At 36.0% G+C, this 20,733-nt stretch overlaps 2 protein-coding genes across 8 annotated transcripts; one reads left to right on the forward strand and one right to left on the reverse strand.

The window, feature by feature from the left end:
* Nucleotides 1-290: 290 nt before the first annotated feature.
* Nucleotides 291-4,641, forward strand: LOC129258469 (protein D3-like). Its single transcript, XM_054896733.2, has 3 exons — nucleotides 291-722; nucleotides 1,559-1,766; nucleotides 2,417-4,641. The coding sequence occupies exons 1-3, from the start codon at nucleotides 606-608 to the stop codon at nucleotides 2,656-2,658; spliced, it is 567 nt and encodes a 188-aa protein (XP_054752708.2). The 5' UTR covers nucleotides 291-605; the 3' UTR covers nucleotides 2,659-4,641.
* On the reverse strand, nucleotides 3,610-19,209 carry LOC129259054 (uncharacterized). 7 transcript variants are annotated; one of them, XR_010293350.1, is made up of 15 exons: nucleotides 19,071-19,142; nucleotides 16,738-16,945; nucleotides 16,015-16,119; nucleotides 14,584-14,643; nucleotides 12,581-12,739; nucleotides 11,933-12,031; nucleotides 11,441-11,666; nucleotides 10,550-10,716; nucleotides 9,968-10,042; nucleotides 9,216-9,391; nucleotides 8,453-8,513; nucleotides 7,302-7,600; nucleotides 6,401-6,482; nucleotides 5,283-5,995; nucleotides 3,610-4,843 (listed from the first exon to the last, which is right to left on the reverse strand). XR_010293350.1 is itself a non-coding variant. In XM_064098339.1 (14 exons), exons 2-14 carry the CDS (start codon nucleotides 16,930-16,932, stop codon nucleotides 5,933-5,935), a joined length of 1,767 nt encoding a protein of 588 aa, XP_063954409.1. In that variant the 5' UTR covers nucleotides 16,933-16,945; nucleotides 19,071-19,122; the 3' UTR covers nucleotides 3,610-5,932. The 7 variants fall into 7 exon arrangements, 4 of the variants coding, with proteins under 4 accessions (XP_063954409.1, XP_063954408.1, XP_063954407.1 ...); XR_010293349.1 differs by lacking the exon at nucleotides 19,071-19,142 and adding an exon at nucleotides 18,880-19,049; XR_010293351.1 differs by lacking the exon at nucleotides 14,584-14,643 and having other exon boundaries at nucleotides 19,071-19,209.
* Between the last annotated feature and the right edge of the window lie 1,524 nt (nucleotides 19,210-20,733).

Here is a 20,733-nt window from a genome sequence, read left to right on the forward strand (position 1 = left end):
TTGTAATTTTTTTTTTTTGGGGGGGGTAGAAAACGACCTAACATTTGTGGTGAAGACTTTTTTTGTCAACATTTCATTCAGCTTGCAACCCCCTCCCTCCTTTCAAAAATCCAGGGTACGTTACTGAACATCATTATGGGGTAGTTAGGTCTATTAGCCCGATTCATGATCCACAATATTAATTCCCTCTATACATTCCTTTTATCACCCTGTTTATCTACTGTATTTCCTCTCATAATGATACTGGTACCCACTTTCTGCATAATTTACAATGCAGCCATAATAAGCCCGCCTCATTCCATCAAACTACAGAGGAGTTTCAAGAGTCTCACTACTCATGCAGGACTATATTGCAAAACAACAGAACGGCGAGATAATAATTAAAAAAAAAACTTCTAATATGAGCCATGGTCAAGCTCGTACAGTTGGCTATCGAAATAGGTCTATAGGTATGCACTAGAAATCAGAAAGCTGTCGACAATCCCGGCTGAAATCACCCATCATCATCACGGTGATCAGGAATATATTCGTTGTGGTGCTTTAAAAAATAGATACATTCTTATTTTTTTCCTAATCGCTTTTTTTTGTCTCGATTCTTCGTCATAATGGAGGTACATGAGATAATTCCCGATGTCATCGATGTCGTTCCCGAGCACGTCGCCGAGATCGTCTGGTCTGATGACGTCAAGGCAAACATGGGCAACGAGCTATCTCCTACCCAGGTATGTGTTGCTTGATTATTTCAATGTTTATTCAAAGTTTGATGGTTAATTATATAGTTCTATGGAAATAAGTGATAGACTGGAATAAAATCAACACAAGTTGTATTGAATTCATTATTAAAAATTGGATCAAATTACACTTTGTCTTGAAATGTGTGTAGTTTTGTGGTTTATTACAATTTTTTGCCGAATCATCATAGAAAATTGGTTTGCGATTCCCGGGAATGGAAATATCTTTTAATTATTATATTAAAGAATATATACTATTCTCCCCTCAATCGATTTTGTGCTCTAATTTGCACTAACTTTAGAATGAAGATTATAAGAATTTAGGATTCAAAATATGTATATTGGAGTATAGGGCCAATATATAAATATCTCTCAAATATTCCAATTGATTACTGAGAAAATTTTATTTTTATCACGAAACACACATTTTCAATCCAATACTAGAATTATTCCATTCTAATTTTGATTTAATCCATTCAATTTATACAATATAATGCTATAAATGGGGGGGGGGGGGGGTACAGGGAGCAAGCGCATAAATCGCACCTCATCCGTCATACTGTCTTTTTACTTGTTCATCATAACTAAACTTTAATTTTTTTTTAATTCCCCTTCCCCTGAATTATATGCAATTCCTGTTCAGTTCAATTTATTTATCTCACTTGCTTTCAAGGTTTCTTCAAATGAATCATTGACACTTGCCATATTTCTTCCCCTTTATTGCGCCACTGATGTTTTGTATAATATGCCTTGGGATTGAGTCAAAATAAAATGAATCATACTGAGCATGTCAAATAAATCTATATATATCTCATTCAATTTCGTAGGTGAAATTCCCACCGACAAAATTCTCCTGGCCATCCGAGCCTGATGCTTTATATACCCTAGTGATGATTGACCCGGATGCTCCATCGAGAGAGGATAGGTCAGTGGGAGAGGTCATTCATTGGTTAGTTATCAACATACCAGGATGTGAGGTCAGTCAAGGTCAAGTTCACGCGGAGCACATTGGCTCAGGACCCCGAGAAGGATCAGGTAGGAACCTAAAATTAATTTGTGTCTTAGACGTAAACCTCATTTAATCGTATGAGATATAATTCATGATCACCACTATCTCGTTTGTCACGTTCGTCACCCTCGTAGCATCATCACCATTTAAAAGTTATCTTCGTCTTCATCTTCATTATCATCATTATCATCATCGTCATCATCATCATCCTTATCATCATCAATGTCGTCGTCGTCATCATCATCATCACCATCTTCCTCATCGTCGTCCTCATCATTAGTAATCTTCATATCAAGCAGCATTATATTACCATCTTTATCTAGAAAACGTAAAGACAGTCATCGTCACCACCATCTTTTTCGTCATCTTCATAATTATTATCCTCCTCGTCATCCACATCACCACCGTTGCCATCAATATCATAATCATTGTCATCATCATCATCATCATCATCATAGTCATCCTTGTCTTCGTCGTCATTATCATGAGTAATCTTTAAAGCAAGTAGCATTATCATCACCATCCTCACTATCATCATCATCATCATCATCATCACCACCACCACCACAAGACCATTACTGTCCCTGAATATCACTATTTGAAAAAAAATAATCATCTTTAATTCACCTTTTTTTAAACCAAACTATTATGATATTTTATTGTCTATATGTTACAGGTCTCCATCGGTACGTTTTTCTGGTCTACCGCCAGTCAGGTCTCCTGACCCCACCCTCGGGAGAGGATGCTTACAGACCCCGCAACAGCGAGAGGAGAATCAGGTGGAGAGCTATACGTTTCGCTTCGCAACACGATCTAGGGGACCCTGTTGCTGGTAACTTTTATCTGGCCAAATACGACGATTATGTGCCAACATTTTACAAAGAACTGCATGCGAATGATCCCGATCACGCTGATTAAGTACCAGGGGCCCGTTGCATAAAACTTTTGCCATAAAAAAACTCTGGCAAACAAAATAATGCCATTGAAAAATACCCATACCCTTCCGCTCTCAGCCCCTTTCTCCTTCTGACTTTCCCCCTCTCCCTTCGCCGCTCCTCTCCTCCCCCCCCCCTCACCACAATATCTCCCTTTCTCTCTCCGTCACTGTACATCTGTTCTTTTTTTACTACCCCCTCTTCCTACTCTCTGTTTCCCCGTCCATCCCATTGCCTCCCTCCCCTTCCCGACCCCCTTTCCCTTCACCTATCCCCCTACTCATCACAGTCAGAATTTCACTCGTACCTCTTTATCAATGCTATCACCCATCTTCAGTAGATGTAGATGTATTATTCCATATCAACCATAACAATTCTACTCGGTGAATTCTAATATCATTCATCATCATCCCTATGTTAATAAAATTATCATCAATATTCATCTGCAGTAGATGTAAATGTATAATTCGATTGTAGCCAATTTCATCAATGCCTGTTCAGTGTATGATATTCACATTCATAATCATTAAAGCCATCATGATCATTAATATCATCACAATCTTCATAATCCCCTTGTTATTTTATTTTTTATTTTGATCAAAATCTTCAGTAGATGTAGTTGTATTATTCAAAACAGCTAAGATAACAATGCTATAGTCAGTGAATTTCTGTGTCATTCATGATCACAATCAACACCACGTTGATAAAATTATCATTTTTATCAACATCATCAGCATCACCATCATGATCACCATCATCACAATCACCACTACTACCACCAGACCAACAAAATCATCGCCACCATCACCACCATAATCACCATCACCACCACCCCCACCACTGGAACCACCACCATACATTTTTGCTCTTATCACCATTATCACATTCACATTTTACCCATGATTTGCATAAGCATGAGATGACAGCTGATTAATTTGGTTGATAAAATTTATGATATATTTTAAAGAAATAATGCTGATCAAACATACATCACACAGGAGAGTTGACATACATAATTTCATATTGGCCCAAATGCAATAATGGATATCTTTATTGTTATGGGAGTACATGTTCATATTAAGACAGTTGTGAGCAATATAACCAGCTTTTATGAACATTGCACTAAACATGATATAGATTTTCATATCAAGATGTTAATATCTAGTAATACTCTTTAAAGGTGCAATAAACAGATCAAATTTAATGCCAAGTCTACCCCAAACAACATGATTTAAACATTGAAATTTCATCAGAATTATAATTTTAAGTAGGAAGATTAAAGCATTTTGAAATTCATATAAAAAATAGAAGCACTCACAGCAAGAGAGGTATTGAGGATCCAATGATGTACATTTTACAATTCTTCTTTTTTTTGGGACAAAATTCATCTTATCTTGCTACATGTATGTATCAACTTTACTTTCTTTGTTTAACAGGAAAGATTTAATTCTGATTGTTATTAATTACAGAATTTATCCATAATCTACTTAAAATATAGTTATCAAAACATTAATACAAATGAATAATTTGTTTATGATAAAATAAAGAAATTTCATTAGCTTTGGATATTTGGAAACATGATACATTTTAATTTTGTATTCAATGCATTTTCTTTTACTATTTACTCTTGGTGTACAAATCAACATCATTAACATTAAATTTTAATATCACCTAGATTCTAATTTATATACCCTCCTTGACTTAATTCGATTTTGAATAAATCATTTATATAATCAATATAATTTGTAGCACATTCAAAAGTAAAGCACAATTTGAGAGTGCTGTTTTAGTGTACCAAGGAAACGAATTCCACCAAAGTAGCAATAAAATAGGTCATCTCACATCACATTCCTTGCACAGTCAACAAAAAGATGTGAGAATGTGATATATATGTTCCATTGTATGTAAAAGTATACAATATTCTGCAAAATGTTGGTAAATAAAATGCTCAACTGTGAACCCTCAAGTTTGTCTGTTTCTTCGTTTGTTTTTTATCTATGAACAATTTCTAATAAACAGAACGAGACCGCTACATAATCTGCTTTTCAATGTCAATGAGGTGAACTTTAAACATCAACAAATCCCGGGGGGGCCACTTCTATTGACGAGTGGACACCATGCGCGACCATGGGGTCTCGAAAACACCCTAAACACGTATTTTCCATATTCTGAAAATACACCCCTTAACAAGTATTGGTGTGTGAAACCCTACCCTTAACAAGTATTGGAAACAAAACGATACTCTTGGCAAGTAGTCCCTGAAATGAACCCCTAAACAAGTACAGCGATATTTTATTGTTATATGTCACGGATCCGTCGGTTTTACCTTTACACATGGCGCAAATCGGACTCGTAATGTTTGGGGCAAAAAGGACATCCTTTATAAAACATTTTAATTTTGTTTTATCATCCCCGCTGACCCTAAACACGTAGCTTTCCTAGCGAAATAGATACCCTTTTTTCATTATTTTTGTGTTTTTGACACCCTTATCACGTTACATACGTAACGTGCCCTATCTTGAAAAAGACATCCTTTTTACGTGTTTTTTTGGTCGCGCATGGTATCCACTCGTCAACGTAAGTGGTCCCCCCCCCCCCCCTGGGAGCAAATTCAATGGAAATGTGCTTAAAGACAATCAAGACTCCTATTTGGATTTCCATATTTTCTCAGTTTTAGGGATCAATAGCATGATGATCAAATACAAAATTTGCCAATAGTGCTTGTTTAACCAGAAAGTATTATTTAACCATGACTAAAAATGTTAAGCATCTGAAATGACAAATAAGCTGGAGGGGCAGGCTGTTTGGTTTCTACTGGCCATTTCCAAATCCTTCTGGCACAGTATGAGGCCGGAAATTATATTAAAAAGAATGATCTCAGGGAGCGTTTCACGAAAGATTTCTCAGAAATTTCATCCGACAAGACTGTTTTATCAGATAGTTATCTTAGTAACAATGCTTCTCAGCCAATCATGATCAAGGAAAGTTGACAGATCTGACAAACTTTCAGATACAAAATGTTGATGAAATGCCCTCAGGTTACTTTCTCTCTCTTTCGATCCTTCCAAACGCCATTTAACTATGGGAAGAAACTTGACACAAGTGATCCATGTTGTACTTGGACAATCGACCATCATGTTCGAGTAAGAAAGACACACGCAATATGAGCATCTTTCAGCAGTGTATAGTGTCAGCACGTGTAACAACCATAACGATAATAACTCTTTCTCCTCCGGCCTTCTGGATCCTTCCAATTATCATTTTACTGGAGGAAGAAACTTGCCGTAATTGATCCACAGTGTGCTTGGGCACTTGACAACCTGAACAATAAGAAGAGGAACGAGAAAGAAAGGAGTTACAGAGAACCAATGAAGGAAGAAATAATAAGTAACAAATGGAAGTGATCTGCAAAGGGAATGTGAGAAAATAAAGAATGCCAGAGAATATGTGGATTACAGAGTTAGTGAAGAAGTGGTACTCCCCCCCCCCCCCCCCAATTTTTTAGATTCGGTATTACATCTCCATATCTCTAGAGACCGTTTCATAAAGATGTTTGAAAGTTATGCATAACTTTATACATGACTGGTAAACCTTTCTTGACTATCATATGATCAGCAGGTGTAATTCATTATGAATGTTGATCTTTGAATACTGGATGACTTACAAATATAAAGATATATTTACAAAATGAGAAAATAAAAGTGGTTGAATTCAGCGATCCTTACCTTGGTGTCAGTGTGGTCCATGACTGCATCTAACGTCAGAGGGAGCGGCTGGGGCGGTTCAGGAGTGACAGGCATGTTCCTCCTACAAAGAAAACGCCAAAATAATGGTATTTACTCAGAAAATATTACATGGGGGCTCAGGGCTAATTCACCCAAAAGGCCCCTAAGAGTCCTGAAAAACTACAGAAGAGCCCCCTGAAAATTGCCATAGGGTCAAACATAAACTTAAGAAAATGTAGCCAATTTTAACTGGTGAGCTCAAAAAGTAGCCACTGAGAGTTTTTTTAATTAACTTTTTGCCCTTGTACATTGAACTATAGATGAATATAATAATTGTATCTTTTTCTTTTTTGTTTTGGTCTATGGAAACATCCTTTGAAAATGAAGATTAACTTTACACAATGGACTTTAAACTCAGCAATATTTTCAATCTTCAAATAAGGCATAATAAAGAACCCTGAATATTTCAATGAAAATGCACTATACCAGTCAAATCTCAAGTAAGAAAAATTTATTCAAATTCTTACTAACCACCACCTCCCCTGAAAAAAGAAATCCATTTACAGATCTTGCACTACCGAAAATGACACAATAAATTGCTCAATATGTGTTCATGAATATGCACTATATCAGTCAACTCTCAAATGTTTCAATCAGACTTGTGCAAAAAAAATCCATGGCATATTTTGCACTAAATCTTATTTCTCTTTGATTTGATTCGACTGCAGCTTTTCTAGCCAAGAGACAAAAATTTAAGTCTTATAATGCCTTGGAAGCATTCTTTTTATCTGCTTTCTCAATAAATTTGTGAACAAAATATTGCCAAATTTGCTCCCAAACTTTGTTGTAAAGATTTATTAAGCCAAGTATGAACAAGGCTTTAATAAAGAAGGCACATTACCTCCTCTCTGATTCCGTAGACGTCAAGGAACTTCGTCTGCTCGACGACCTGCTGGAATAGATGATGAATTTCCCCTCCTCTTCTTCTAAATCTCCTTCCTCAGATATCCTCTCGATAGCAAAACCAGGGCTGGGTTGTCCAGGGTTGCTGCGGCTACGGCTTGGTCCTTGACTGGGAGATGAGGAGTTGGGAGGAAGCAGGGCTAGTCTTTCCACTCTGTCCTCCTCCTCCTCGGCTCCCTCATTAGCCATCCGCCTTGCGATATGGGAAAGCTGCTCAGATGGGTCCTGGGCATACAGCTTTGTCATTAAATTGAAAGAAAGAAAAAGGGCTAAATTGGCAGTTTTTATATTCTAGCTTGAAAAGGGGTTTAGGTACTATTGGAAACATCATTGTTAAATTAATCCAAGGAATACTTTTCCTGGTATCACATCACAATTTGCTCAGAATATTTTTATGCCTGCTACACAAAATTTCTTTTTATGTTGCAAATTTCTTTTACATTGGACTGTACCAAACATAGTTTACACCTTTTTCTCTTACAACAAGAAATGCTAATCAAATTTGATAGGAAAACATTTCCCCTACAATCTGTTGTCTTCTGAATTCAGTAATTTCAATAAGGTACATGGTTATAATAATACAACCCAGATCTAACTCATGACTAAACGAGAATTTTAGTCAACATTCTATGGAATGCTAGGCTATATGTTACTTCTAAGAAATTCAAATAATTAAATTATTCATTGAAATTTCTAGATTCCTCATTTCATCCTAATTTTATAACAAAGCTCATTAAAAAAAAAAATCTTGTTAACACAGGATTCCAATAATTTGTTCTTGATGAATGGTGTGGCAAGCTGCAAGCCATAAAAGTGTTGGAAGTCAACCTACAATTAACCAAACCAATACTATAATATCACAATGGATGTTGTAAGGGAACTCCCTGGGTTCAGCAGGCAACAGTATGACCAAATAACTCATTGATTTACATTCTATTTATTAACCAAGAGTGGCTCATTAAATGGCTGAATGCTGGTGTAGTACACTGAAAAAAAATCTTTATTTTATGACTGAATTTCCCTTTTTTTTCATGACAATGATATTGAAGAATTGATTATAACAAAAGGAAAAAAGAACATGAAACTCACCACATCACCTAGAGATGGTCCATTCAACACTCTGCTGAATTCATCTTTCATATCAAATATTCTGAAAAAGATTGAAAAAACAACAGTTAGTTACACTCTGATGGCAACACATTGCTTGTTGATTACTCTGTTTTCACATAAATGTCAAATTTAAACATTTCAAGGAGAATCCCTGTCACACTGTTTTTGCTACCCATAAATCATTATCATCTACATAGAGATTAATTCCTTAAAACTGTCATGAAAATTATAGACCTGAGAGCCTGTATTCTTGAAGGGTTTTCAATTGTGCCATGTCCATGAAACCATGGACTACACAGATTTGGTTTATTATTTCACTTCAAATCGGCGCCCTAAAGTGAGCATTTGTAATTGTACACAAAAATAAGCGTAATTATGTACAAAAATCTGCGTAGTCAGTGGTTTTGTACCATGGTAAAATTCAATCCTTTTTTAAGAATGCGGGCCCATTGGTTTTGCCATGATGGTGATAGACTATTTGAGAATTAGACAATCTATTTTGCAAGACAATATTTGCAATCAATCGCAAATATTCTGTTGCAATTTTACAGTTGATTTATCACTTTTAACTTTAGCAAATCAGATTACACTCCTTGTTTCATGGAGCAGATAAGCAATCAATCGCAAATTTGCAATTAATTGCAGGGCATATGCTTGATTTCGGGAATGAAAATAGACTTGCAATTGATCGTAAGTTTCTTGCAACGCCCCATGAGTAAATACAAAACCATCTAAAGCTTACCTCTGTGTAGCTGCATTGTTTGTGAGGGAAGACTGGTACATCTTACGAAGTCGACCGATTTCAGCGTTGCGTAGGCGAGCCCTCGTCCGGAATTCCTCCCGCATCAGCTCCACTTCAGGATCTTCCTTCGGAGGCTCAAGGTCAAGGGTGAAAGCTGCCAATTTAGGGAATTCAACCTGCGAGAAGGGTTTTGAAGCAATATCAAGGCATTATTTTAACTAGTGAAATAGAGTAAAAAGAAGTAGAGTATTGGAGACAAACTGACAAGATGAAAAATGGAGGAGATATCCAAAGAGAGAGAGAGGGAGAGATAACATGAGAGAAAGTGAAGGCATGGATAAAAACATACACATGAACAGAGACAGAGAGAGAGAAAGAACATAAGAGAAAGGCATGCACATCGGCAAGAACAAAAAAAGAGATAAAGAGGGGAATGAAGGGGGTAGGGTAGGTGAGAACAAAGTTTTGGAAGTAAAGTTGGTTACAAACTAATGAACAAATGACTAGAAATATGGCCATTGATTTGATTTGATACCTTTGAGTGAATTTTTGTTACTGGTAGTTTACCAAATATACCCAAATCTTGCATAGGTAACCCCTTTCTACAAGTCAGAATATTATCATCATCTTCTGCAAATATTAGGTCATTTCTTTGGTGAAAATCGAAGTTATTTCATCTCTTCATCAGTCTCACTTAAATTGATTTGAAATATTTAGTACAGCATTCCTACATCAATACATACAATACCTACCCTAGGACATTTTTGTTCCATTTCCAGGACCTTCGGATGAACAGGCTTCTTAGTCATGACAGCTTGTACAGCTTTCTGTAGAGCGATGATTGTGAAAAATAAAAAAATAAAACATGATAAACCATCAATTGACATTTTATGATGAAAAAAATTATACAAGTAACCACAAATGCCAAACAAGTTTTCCAGTAAAGTGTTGTATGTTATATAAAGGTACCACAGAACCATTTCATGAATGACACTATTCAATCTGAGATGTTGGGCTAAAAATATCACTTGTTTCAAAACCTTTACCTTCTTGGTCTTTAATCTATCCACTAGGGAGCAGTTTTATAAAACAGTCAGCAATTCTATACTGACTATAAGCTTCTAGAAATCCTTTCTTTCGATTGGATGTGAGAAAATTATATACATTTTCATGAAATGCTCCCCTGAAAATAGTTATTTGTCATAACTTTAAGAAAAGAAAGAAAAAATTTCATTTAAAATTCCACAAAGTAGCATTGACTTCTTAAAAACAAAAAGTGATATATCCAAATGAGAAATGTACGGAGGACCCACCATCCCATCTATAATATGTACCTTCTTGGTCTTGGGCTGTTGGATCCAGGACTGGAGGTAAGGTCCTCCCATGGAGTTAGGCCTGGAGGGCTCCTTGACCTCTTGGATCTGGTCCAGGTAGGCCGGATGGTGGGGATCCAGCTGACGCATGGAGGCCAGGGAGACGCTCTCAGGGATGGAGTCAGATCCTGGGATGAGTTGAATGTAAATAAATGCAGGAATCGTTAAAATGTCAAGTCATTATCATAACAGGCAACTGATTACTACAATACTTCTTTGCCATTTCACTAGTGCTCTACCTCTTTCTCACTTCGAATGCAATAAAAAATAAATTGCAAAACAGTCAACACCGCCTTCATCTACATGCACTTTCCATTTCATCGCATTTTGCATGCTTTAATCTTGGTTCTTCTACAACCAGTTTGTCTAGTAACCATACCGTGTCACTTAGCCCTTTTACCAATTTGTTAACTTCCAGTTAGACTACATCCATTTTATTCAATATCAACTAGGTCTAACACCACTAGGTATGTATGATTACATGGGCTGTATATGAACCAAATTTTTATTTGACAAAGTAAAAATAATAAGTAGATGAAGTGGAAATTAGAACAAGTGGGTATTGGACTTTAATAAAGGGTATCAGATTAAGTGGGTACTACACAAAGTTTGGTGAAGACCAAACAGCAATGAGACCAAATTCATAGTAGACCAAATGGAACAAGTTCATGTGGTATATGACTACTAGTGTCTTGTAGTCGGCCAACTGCTTTTAAAGCAAGAGAACATAAACCCTTCATGATGATACATGTAGGATGATGTAAATAAATATTTATAAAAAAAAATTATTATTTCAAGTTTCCAAATATAAAGCCTAAAAGAAATATATCAAACAAGGATGTTGGCATGTACCTGAGCCTTGGCTGAGGGCATCGCTACCAGGCACCACCATCTCCACTTCTGTCTTTGTAGGCTTGGTCCCAATACTGGTCCCCACACCATCCTGGTGTTCCGTTCCTTCCTCGCCAAAGATCTTCCGGTAGTTCTCCTTTTTGCTCATGTGCTCCCAGTACGCCCTCACATGCTCGTCTGTCCTCAGGCGCCCTTCCCTCGCAAGATGGTCTTGTAAGATCACAATCTATAATAGAGGAAAAGGATTTTCTAAATAAATGAGACTGAATTCAATATCATCATTTTAATATTTTGTATTCATCACTATTCTATGTAATCACTGCATGGCCAAATTGATTGCTGGCCAAATATGTGGTATACAATGTAAACTATCTGAGAAGTAGAATATAGACGAATTAAATATAAACCACCTTAACAATATATGCCCTTGCAGGTGATTTTCTTTATGTACAGTTCTCAATACCCCACCCCCTAAAAGCTCTTCATACTCACATTATGGAACTTAGTTTTTGATAAGCCTTTCAAGAAGGTATTATCTGTAGAGACCTCAGGATGATGCATCTGGACTTTAGCCTTCTGAGCTGCTTCTCGCTGTCACAAAAGATAGGCAGAATAAATAACTAATTCAATGCAAATGCTTACAAAAGAAATGTATCTAATATGAGGAAAAATAAAAATTGAGAAGAGAGACTATAAAACTTTCTTCAAAACACAGAATTGGGCAATTGCAGGTAGAGGAAGAGGGAATGCATCTAGCTATACCTCAAAATCAAAATATCTGAGGATAAAAAAAAAATTATCAGTACTTATCTAAATAGATATTCACACTTATTGCACCATACATGTACGTATTAGCACAATAGGCCCTTTTTATTTTTTATTTTTAATAAGAATTACTGGAGGAGGATAAGGAGAATAAGGATGAGGAGGGGGATAAGAAAAGGAAGGAGGAGGATATGAAGGAGGAGGATAAGAAGGAGAATAAGGAGGATGAGGAGGGGATAAGAAGAAAAGGAAGAAGGAGGATATGAAAGAGGAGGAGGAAGAGGAAGAGGAAAAGGGAGGGAAATGGGAAGGTGGAGAAGAAGAAGAAACATTGATTACTAAAAGAAACACATAAATAATAAAATATTCCAATACCTCCTTTTTCTCTTTCTTCAGCCTTCGTTTTCTGTTGAGCTCACTCTTCCTCTGAATATCTTTTCGCTGCTCCTCCACCTTGTCTGTAAGTGCATCCATGTACTCAAGATAGTAATGAGCTTTAAGCTTCTCGAGATCATCCAAAACCCTCATGTGTTTCTTTAATTGGGTAAAAGGGAGACAAACTACATTTGAATCAAGATTTCAACAAAGGTTGTTGCAAATAGCTAATCTGGTATGTACGGGGGGGGGGGGGGGGGGACACTCTATAGATTATCATTTTTGTTTTCCATACCAAAGAACTGACCAAAACCTGGTGAACACACATTTACTGCCACCAAATCTAAAGAATTGAAAAGAATCCTCTCTTACATGTATGTGTACATACGTATTATGTGTACATCAGTAAGCTCTATGATATTGATTTAATAAACTCCTAAAAACGTAAATTCTTTTCTGTATTTCCTAAATCTCTTTTTTATGTACCTATTTCTTTTTCAATAATGTACTTGGTTGCTTATTGTTCTGCAAAGCATACTCAATTCTGGTTATATTTTTATTACCATCACTGCTTACAAGTTGTATTTTTCCTAAAAACTTATCATTGACTTATAATATTTCATAAGCAAAATTGGATGCATGTTCTTCTGGACTTTACAAATAATGATAGAATTTCTCAGAAGTAATCATGCAATGACTGTATCTAAAGAAAATAAAGAAAGTGCACTATTATTAATGAATAAATGTACATTTATCACAAGAAATTTATGACAATTTAATTGAGCAAGAATATGAACATACATCTTTCATGGTTTCAAAAACAGGATTGAAATACAATGCAATGTAAAACTGTTAAACCACAACAATTAAATTTTACAAAGAGTGACAAAAAGCAATAAAAAACACCATGATTGGATTGTGCAAGAATAATGTCACAGAATTTGTAAAATCAAACTTTGAAAGTGAACCACATATTTTTTTTCAATAAGAGAATCACTAAAACAGAACAGGGATCCCTTGTAAACTTTTAATGGTGACTGCTATTAGTACACCAAATATGTATTTTTTAATGTGATTTATTTGTGCATGAACAGATGACTTCAGCTACGTTACAACTGTCAAAACAATTATTACTTGATTCAAACTAAACAGCAACAAAAAGATCTGTGCAACATCGCAAAAAATAAATAAATATGGCATTGCATCATTTGCATATACATGAAGCTCTGATAATGTGAAAACAAAATTTGATGCGACAAGACCCACATAATTTGCAAATAAACAAAATTGTGGAATAAGTTATATCACAACTTTCATCATGCCATCAATCTCACAAATATGAAATGACAGCAGTTACATATACATTTACATGTACAGTATATACACACATTTATCAACATTTTTAATAAGCTTTTGTTAGAAGTCATCTGAGGGGCAAACTAACATTACATGGGAGCATTTAAGTTATACTTTTATCTTTGTGAAACACCCCCATGTATCAGGGAGAGGAGGAGGGGAGTGATAGAGAGAGTGAGACTTTAATAGCAATAGCAGAAACCTCTCTGTTCTAGGTTATCATTGATTGAGGTATGACAGGGAGTCCTTTCACAAAGAAATAAAAATTACTGCTTAACTGCCAACATGAACATCAATAAAGAGACCGTACTTACTTAGAGCATGCCCCAAGAGAATGATGTCACCAATGCGGTGATTCATTATTTAACAAATGTAACTCGGAAATTAAGTGTAATTTTCAGTTGCACTTAAATCTTGGTGAATCCCTCCCCCTCCCCCTCCCCCCATTTGGACAGCCATTTTATCAAGAAACAGAAACAGATGTGAATGTGCAACTCACAACACTTACTAGTGCATTACTGACAGAAAAAACAAAATATATATACTGTGAAAAAAAAGACATAACACACTATTCAGAAAGTGCATGAGTGGGGTGATGGGTAAGTGATCCAATGCATAGAGTGCATAAATAGTTTGCTCTTTCTTACCAACATGGCTATCTTCAACTCATGGTGTATCCCACTTTTATCAGCATCTGTATCCAACCACTGATTGCCAGCATAAGGAACAATGATATCAAGAATTTGAGGGGTACAGGTTTATCACGGAGGGGGGGGGGGTAAGTTTTTATTCAAATGACTGAATAATACAACACAATGGCGGATCCAGGTCAGGGCACAAGGAGCACAAGCACCACTCAATATTCTAAGAATTATAAATTGAGTATTTATATATAAATCAGGGGCAGATCCAGGATTTTCAAAAAGGGGAGACATAGGCCTATACATGTAATTTTCCGAGGAAAATTTGACCAAAAAAGTCCTCACTTGGGTATGAACAACATACATGTATTCCCATTAAAAATACATGCAATGAATTTCAAAAGGAGGGGGGGGACACTTGTGTAAGAACAGCATATTTACATTAAAAATTTTGAAAACAGATCTCAAAGGGGGGGGGGCATTGGCCGGATGTGCCCCGCCCCCTGGATCTGCCACTGATCTAAATGTAAAACAAATTGTCGTCTGCCTCCACTCTAGTTTCAAATTTGCTGTGAGCCCCCTCCATTTCAAAATCCTGGATCCTCCACTGCAACATATTTCAGCGTTAAGAGTCAATGGCTTAATGAAATTCTTTGAGTGTTAATATGATTGAATAATGATGTTTGTCAAGGTGGGTGAAAAGAGAAGATAATATTCCTCCATGCAACATGCAATTAATAGTAACTGTCCCTGATATGTTATTAACCAAGTCTAGAAATTACAAGAACTTTCGAAAACCACCAAAAATCCCCCACCCCATGACTCTCGATGATATACAAACGAATACATGAATGAATTAAAAAAATATTGACAGATCATTCATTGACCTTTCAGTGTTCTGTTTACCAATCCCTCTGTGACCTCCTGCAGAAAGAAACTGCATTTAAATGCAACTAAAAAATTCCAGCACAAGCTCCATATGCTTGCTTTTGATGGTCTGAAAATCATCTTATGTTTGATTTTAGAGTTGTGTTTGTTAGCAACCCTTCCTGCAAAGTGCCCAAGAATGTCTCCTCTGATGTCTGATGACCACTTTTAGATCTTTCAGTAAATTTCAAAATTTTGTGAAGATGTATCACAATGTGCCTGTCTGAAGAGCTATACCAACATATTAATATCTCCATGAACATTTGACAATCTTCAGCGTCTTTGATAACTCTGAGACTTTACTGAATATATTATAGATGATACTTTTAATCTATCGAGGGATGTTCCACTAAAATTCTTTGCATTCTTTAGTCCAGAAGAGATATGTTGAGACATTGTTCTTTTTTTTCCTTTCTAAATAATAATTTAAAAAAGGTTTCAAAGAGCCTGAGCTGCATAATAGCCACTATGCATCATTTTGGCATACTTTGTGGAAACAGTAGTAATTACCTCCTTTAATTCTTTAAGTCTCTCTTTCTCCCTCTCGTCAATGTCCAGATCAAATGATTCTTTCTTGACTTTTTTCTTCTTCTTCTTTCCCTTTGCACTACTGACCTGTACAGTAAGTAGAAGCAAACATGGTCACATGACTTCATCTAAATTGCAGATAAATATTACAATCTTGAACAAAGTTGAAGAATTGAGCAGGATCATACATTTTTATTTTAAAATAAAGAAATTAAACTTGATAGCATTACATATGAAATTTAAAATGTATTTGAAGTTTGGAATACTAGGAATACTGAAATCAAGTCTGCTTTGCTGTAAGCTCTGTGGTTGGGTCCTATTGTTGGAGTTAAAATTATAACATTTCAATGGTAATTATCACTATGATTTTCATCATATCTCCTAGTTACATTGTTCCATTTCTTTAATTTTCATTTGCTTTTTTTATTGGAACAAGAAATTATGCATTCAACTTGTATTTAAAATTATAACGGTCACAAAATAACCCACTATAGCAAAAACATGACAAGTTACGGGCCCTGTCTTACGAATGCAAATTGTGATTGATCTCAAATTCACAATACTTTATAACAAATCAATTCTAGATCAATTGCAATATGAGTTTACATTAAATCTACATGTATTGTTACTCCTTTGTAAAATATGCCCTTGGCCCTATTCAGTGATGATTGTATTATAAAGAAAGAATTATAAACAGTAACATACCTTTGGAGGCCTGTAGAATTCATCTTGATCATCAGCATCACATGGCGGCTCTGGGACAGGAGCCGTGAGAAACTTCCTCCGAATTGTACCAAATGATTCACTGGAGGTTGGGCGTCCATCAAGGGCAAAGGTGGATGGCTGCATGTGACGCTGGCCAACAAGGGGCTTTGTTGTAGCTGCCATACTGCTACTCATACTTCTCACTAAACTACATGTATATTAAAAAAAAGAGAATATAAACCCAATCAGCTGCATCTTATTATTAGAAAAGCTATTAAAATTTGTTATGTTTTTCACGAAAACTTTTTTTTTTCAAGATGAAGGTGTAAAAATTGTAATGGGTCAATTCAATTGTATTTGTTTTATTTCAAATTATGGAAGTGAAAATAATTGGGATGGTTCCCCACTTCCCCTTTCACAAAATACAGAGAGGAAAGAGATTTTCATAGCTAGGGACTAATACAACAAGATAGCAAGCAATAAAAAAAATGGGGGGCTACTTTCAACAACTTAGTTCCTAAATCTGCAACACTGGAGATAAACTTGAACATTGCAATGAATGGGGATTTTCCAGGCTCCTTTTCAGTTTTCAGGGCTCTCTTGAGCATTTCAGTGGCAAAGTTGCCCCAGCCCCCGTGTTCTTTTCCCCTGTAGAAAAGTAAGCATGCCATTACCAAAATAAGCACATCATTAAGATAGGAGGTGAGGCAAAGTCTAAAGAAAGCACAGCAGTATAAACACAGCTGCTATGAATGCGGCAGCTACATGTATGGTTTTTTATCACTTATTTTACAGTATGATATGCTGGGATGAGTTGAGTGAATTTAGGTGTGGTTGAAAAAAATACAGGGAATAATGTCCAACAGAAGATAGGACGAACACAAGCCCAATCACACATCAAACAGAAGCAAACGGAGAGGAGATGGACTTAGCTCGGAACACACAGGAACATAATTGAACTAAACTCAATGAAGTCTGATAGTGCACCGATTTATTTGCTGGGCTTCCTTGCCTCAGTAAAACTTAGAAATGCATTACAAAATAAGCATATATTCAAATCAAGTAAAATCAACCAATCAATTTGAAGAGTGGAGGAACCAACTAAAAGTGGAAGTCTATTTCATAAAAATAACCAATAAGTGACAGAGGATGGAGATGAATGAGATGTTGGGATGAATTTACATAAGAATGTTGAACCAAAGAATCAGATGTAGGAATGTATTGATTGGACACATCTGAATAGGAAAGGAATGACAGGAGGAGCAGGTTGAAAGTCAAAAGGAAATGGATGACAACAGAAGCATCAAGAATGTAAACAAAGCTGAACTAAATACCAACAAACTGTTTAAATGTAAATAACTAAACTATTAAAGGACACCAAATGTCAAAATAACAGTCCTACATTAGCGACCACTTTTGACTTTTTGTGTGCAAATAATTTTAAACCCCTAGTAAAAGATAAAACCCAGGATTAGATCCACATCGATTTTAAATTTTTAGATATTTAGGCAGTTTTTTACCAGATACCAAGGCAAGTCCATAGCTTAGAGAAAATCATGACAACATCCATTGTTAAGGGCCTGTCTTGTATGTGACTATTTTTGCTACCCGCAGGTCGCGTCGCCCGCATCTCACACGCTGTTTTACTTTTAGTGTTACCCGCAGAATAGTAAATCAGAGACAGAGACAGAGTCAGACTATCAGAGTACGACGATCTGTTAAAATATAAAGAGTTTTTATAGTTTACTTTGGTAAACACTGCATAGATCTAGAGAGATCTTTTCTAAATATCTAGCTTCCAAGACCAAGTTCAATTCAAGTTGAACTTGAACTTTGAAGTTCCCTCGGCCTCGTCAGCTGCATCTGCAGAATTAGCGTAGACACAAGCGACGCCAAGCCAGAGCTACGGGGTACACGCAAATGAAAGTTACGGTAACCCACCGGGTGCCCCGGGTCGTCGCCCGGGTCGTCGCTGAAACGACGCTACAGAGTACAGTTCCTTGGGTATTGCTCTACCATTACACGAACTAAATGGGGGAAAAAACATTTCAAAGATTTGAAAAAATCACGGTGATGACTGACAATGAAATAAAAGTGATGTGTCTTTCATGAAAATAAATGTAAAACACTAAAAATTCATACCCAACTCGCCGATTAGCTACTTCGTTGTTGTGGTTACAATACACAATGTTTGTCGCCCTCTAACGTTTCAGCTCGTTCAGCTTCTAACTTGGCCGGCTTCGAACCAGACAGCACACGTACACACACAAAATGAATTAAGTTGCAGCCCCCCACTTTTTTTTTCAGTAACCTGCACAAAAAGTTGAAATTACCATCAAATTTTGATTAAATGCATCCTCCATCTCCAATACTTTAAAGTTTCCCTGATATAGGCCCTACATCATCTCTTTGTTTATCCCTTCCATCTGCTGAGAAAAAAGCACTACATCAAAATCGGACTTCAAAACAGATATATGCTCCAGTCAATTGTATGCAAATGAAGAGTCAATGATGTCATTATTTCTTTTTTTTGTAAACTGTTTACATATTTGACAGTAAGGACCCTCTTGATTTAACACACACAAAAAAGAAACAAATGCAACTCCACATGTTCTGGGAGGAACAAATCTTTGTTTCACAAAACAAAATATTTCATATTTCATATGATAAAATACACAATAAATGTGAGTGGGTGATATCATTGGTTCTCTCATTTTTAAACAGAACAGTAGGTGCATACAACTGTTTCGTGAAATTAAGTGAAATTTTAAATGTCATGAATTTTACATTTTGTATCCAATTTTGATAAACTTTTCAGTTCTGGATCGATTTTCCTTTTTGCTCATATCAACTCTTTGTTGGATGGACTTGCCCTTCTACCAAAACTTATGGAATGGTGCCAAAAGATTTTGAAGGGATATCGAGGATATTATACTTGCTCTGACTAGAAGAGCTCAAATTTTGTCATAAATGTGAACAGAAAAGAAAGGGGAAAAACAATGATGTCCATTCTCTATTCTTCTCTAATAAAAATTGAGGTAAAGAAACAGTGTGTGAAGCAATGGAGAAAGGTAATTATGTGATTTCCCAGTGATATCTAAAAAAAATTGTTTGGGATTTTATTATCAGGGAGGGAGTGGGAGAAGGAAAACCTTACAATATGAAGATGGTAAAACACCCCTAACATATTTTGTTTGTATGCATGCAAGTGGGGACACACACTCCCAAATATTATTTGGGAAGTTTGTGCATGTGATATTCACCAGTAACCAGGGACATTTGGGGATGCATACCTTTTTTATGAATATTTTAATTTCTGTATTTCTAAATATTTTCATTTCTATTTTTCAATTTTTTTTATTCTGTAGCCATTAGAAAGGGGGGGGACAGAACACACAAAAAAACTCTGGTGCAATATATCAATTTTACACTTTCATCTCATGTTAAAGGTGATAACAAGTGCACCCTCACACACACACACCCTCACATAAATGTTTAAGGCATTATAGACAGTATACTAGTAATAGAATGTAGTCATAACACATGAAAGCGGGGACACACTCTTCTGGATACTATACAATTTGACACCTGCCAGGGAGTTTGTGCATACTTTTTTTTCTAAATATTTTTATTTCTATTTTTCAAAATATTTTATTGTCAAGTGTAGCCATTAGAGAGAGGGGGGAACAGAACAAAATAATTACCCAGGTGCAATATATCCATTTTAAACTTACATCTCAGCTTTTTAAAGGTGATAACAAGTGCACCCTCACATAATTGTTTAAGGCATCATGGACAGTAAAATAGCACGTAGTCATAACACAAGAAAGCGGGACACATTTCTGGATACTATACAATTTGACACTGCCTGGGACCTTTGTTTGTGTGACATCACTATAAAAGTAATGAAAGGCGTTAGGTAAGTAATCCAAATTTTGCCAATTTTCTTTTCTTTCATCCCACGTATTATTTTTATAGTGTATGTGCAGTCCAATC

This window comes from Lytechinus pictus, chromosome 4 (genome assembly GCF_037042905.1).
Source record: "Lytechinus pictus isolate F3 Inbred chromosome 4, Lp3.0, whole genome shotgun sequence".
NCBI lineage: Eukaryota > Metazoa > Echinodermata > Echinoidea > Temnopleuroida > Toxopneustidae > Lytechinus > Lytechinus pictus.

Coding starts and splice junctions, on each gene's coding strand:
- LOC129258469 (XM_054896733.2), top strand. CDS start 606: ATGGAGGTACATGAGATAATTCCCGATGTCATCGATGTCGTTCCCGAG. Junction 723..1,558: donor ACGAGCTATCTCCTACCCAG/GTATGTGTTGCT, acceptor TCAATTTCGTAG/GTGAAATTCCCACCGACAAA. Junction 1,767..2,416: donor AGGACCCCGAGAAGGATCAG/GTAGGAACCTAA, acceptor TATATGTTACAG/GTCTCCATCGGTACGTTTTT.
- LOC129259054 (XM_064098336.1), bottom strand. CDS start 18,307: ATGGATGTTGTCATGATTTTCTCTAAGCTATGGACTTGCCTTGGTATC. Junction 16,946..18,257: donor TGGACTTGCCTTGGTATCTG/GTAAAAAACTGC, acceptor ATATACATGTAG/TTTAGTGAGAAGTATGAGTA. Junction 10,717..11,440: donor TGCCCTCAGCCAAGGCTCAG/GTACATGCCAAC, acceptor AACTCATCCCAG/GATCTGACTCCATCCCTGAG.